The 2,161-nt window shown below is 62.1% G+C and overlaps 1 protein-coding gene across 1 annotated transcript in view; it reads left to right on the top strand.

The window, feature by feature from the left end:
- Positions 1-6: 6 nt before the first annotated feature.
- Positions 7-2,161, top strand: part of KCNH2 (potassium channel, voltage gated eag related subfamily H, member 2) — a 13,252-nt gene continuing 11,097 nt past the window's right edge. The window contains exons 1-2 of the mRNA XM_011941474.1: positions 7-38; positions 586-797. Coding sequence (XP_011796864.1) covers positions 591-797 — 207 coding nt within the window. The 5' untranslated portion in view covers positions 7-38; positions 586-590. The remainder of the gene's footprint in view (positions 39-585; positions 798-2,161) is intronic.

The raw sequence follows: 2,161 nt of genomic DNA, 5'->3' as shown, positions 1-2,161 counted from the left end.
CGGGGCGCTGCCCCCGCCACCGCGCCACGCCAGCACCGGTGAGGGCGCCACAGGACCAGTTCCGCCCCAGTCCACGCTTCCTCGGCTGCGAGGCTTGCTGCATTCTCGGCCCTCAGCTTCCGACCTTTCCACTACGTCCTGGGTGCCTGGGAGATGGAAATCCCATTAAGCACTTATTTAATTCCATTAAGTGGCCTGTTGCGCTATTAAATGTCCATTCATCCCATTACATTCTTCCACTCCCAGAGCCCTCGTGGGCCCCTGGAGCTGGCTGTCCCGGGACGGCCTGGAGCAGGGATGCCCTGGGCAGGAGACGCGCCCGGCCTTGGAACACCACCTGGCCCCCTGCCTGCCAGTGTTCTGGGGCAGACCGTTTCCTCTTCCTCTTCCTGGTCACAGGGCTGTCTCCTGGCTGCTTCCTTAGAGTGGTGCGCAGGGTCTGACCTCCCTTGTTTCTTGTGACTCCCCTGGACTCCCAGGGACTCCTGACTGTGCAGGGCCTGGTCTCCACTCTTGGTCTGTGGGTGGCCTGCCTGGCCTGGGGCCTTCGGCCTGCTGGCCTGACCATGTTGCCTCTCCACCTAGGGGCCATGCACCCCCTGCGCAGTGGCTTGCTCAACTCCACCTCAGACTCCGACCTCGTGCGCTACCGCACCATCAGCAAGATTCCCCAAATCACCCTCAACTTTGTGGACCTCAAGGGTGACCCCTTTTTGGCTTCGCCCACCAGTGACCGTGAGATCATAGCACCCAAGATAAAGGAGCGAACCCACAATGTCACCGAGAAGGTCACCCAGGTAGGTGCCCAGCAACTGGGCTCTCTTCTCACCTTGGAGGAGCTTGGAGAGGGGGTGGGAGTGGGCTGTGGTCCAGAGCCAGGTGGAGGGGGCTAGCCAGTGAAGGCCTCTTGGAAGGAGGCAGACCTGAGGGCTGGGGTTGGCGATCTATTCCAGAGCTGGGGTTGTGGGGGAGGGGACAGTCCGAGAAGTTCTGGAGAGGGGCCTGGAGGGGCCTGGGGAAGGGCTGGGGACAGCAGATGGGGAGGATTGGTGGATGGGGTGCGTGCCTTCAGGGCACAGAGTGAGGACAGGGCAGTTGAGGCTGGGGGCATGAGAGGGCCAGTAGCAAAGGGGGAAGGTGGCCTGAGGGACATGAAACGTCTGGCTGCAGGCTGTGTGAAGGGAGTACTAGGGGCCACGCCAACTGGGAGGCTTCAAATGAGAAGGGGTCACAGAGGTCAAGGACAGGAGGGTCCTGATTCTTCTAGGCCAAGGTGACGCGCCAGGCAGAGGGTGGGCCCCAGTCCTGTGGGGATGGCCAGGATGGCCTCGAAGGGCCCAACTGTGTCCCCAAAGCATGGGAGAAGCAAGTTTTCTTCTCATGGGGAGGGGATTGGATGGTGGTTGGTACAAAGATATGGGTCAGGTCCCTGAATCCTGGACCAGAGAAGACCCCTCAGCCTTGGAGGCATTAGCCAGCCTGGTCTTCTGTCCCCTCCTGGGTTTGGGGTCCTCCTGGCAGCAAGAGGACCTGTGACCCCTCCATGGCCTCATCCACCCCACACCTTAGCCTTTGGGGGCTAGGGGTGGGTGGGTTAGGAGTGTGGATACCTGCAGGGAGTGAGAAGCCTGGGATAATGTGGGGGACTCCTGTCCCAAGCTGTCCCCTTCTGCCCCTTCCACAGCAGCTGCCTGGGTTGGCCCATGTGAGGGAGCTGCCCTGCTACCTTGGCAGCCTCCTGGCCCTGCTCCCATCGTCTGGCTCTCTGGGTCCCCGCCAGGTCTCCAGCCCATTGGCTTTGACTCCAGAACATTCCCCCTTGCCCCAGGCCCTTATCTGGCCGCCTACCCCTCTCTCCCTCCTCCCTTGCCTCTCTCTTGGTTCCCACCTGAGCCCCTGGCATCTTCCCTGCTCCTGTCCCTGCTGCATGTGCCCGTGAGTTGTGGTGGGTCTGTGCATATGCGCCTGTATGTGTCGGCAGGCGTGTGTGTTCCTACCAGTCACCAGCAGTCTCTCCATCTCTGGGTGTCTCTGTCTGACTCTGGCTGGCTCAGCACTGGACCGGCTGGGCGGGGGTGTCAGGGAGACCATTAATCTGTGGTGACAGGCCCGGCTGCTGGCGGAGGGGGAGGGGCTCAGGCTGCGGGAGCGCCTCTGCAGG

The sequence above is a fragment of the Colobus angolensis genome, unplaced genomic scaffold (genome assembly GCF_000951035.1).
Source record: "Colobus angolensis palliatus isolate OR3802 unplaced genomic scaffold, Cang.pa_1.0 Scaffold2, whole genome shotgun sequence".
In the NCBI taxonomy this organism is placed as follows: domain Eukaryota; kingdom Metazoa; phylum Chordata; class Mammalia; order Primates; family Cercopithecidae; genus Colobus; species Colobus angolensis.
Note: the sequence above shows the minus strand (reverse complement) of the source record. Positions and strands in the feature narration are given on the sequence as shown.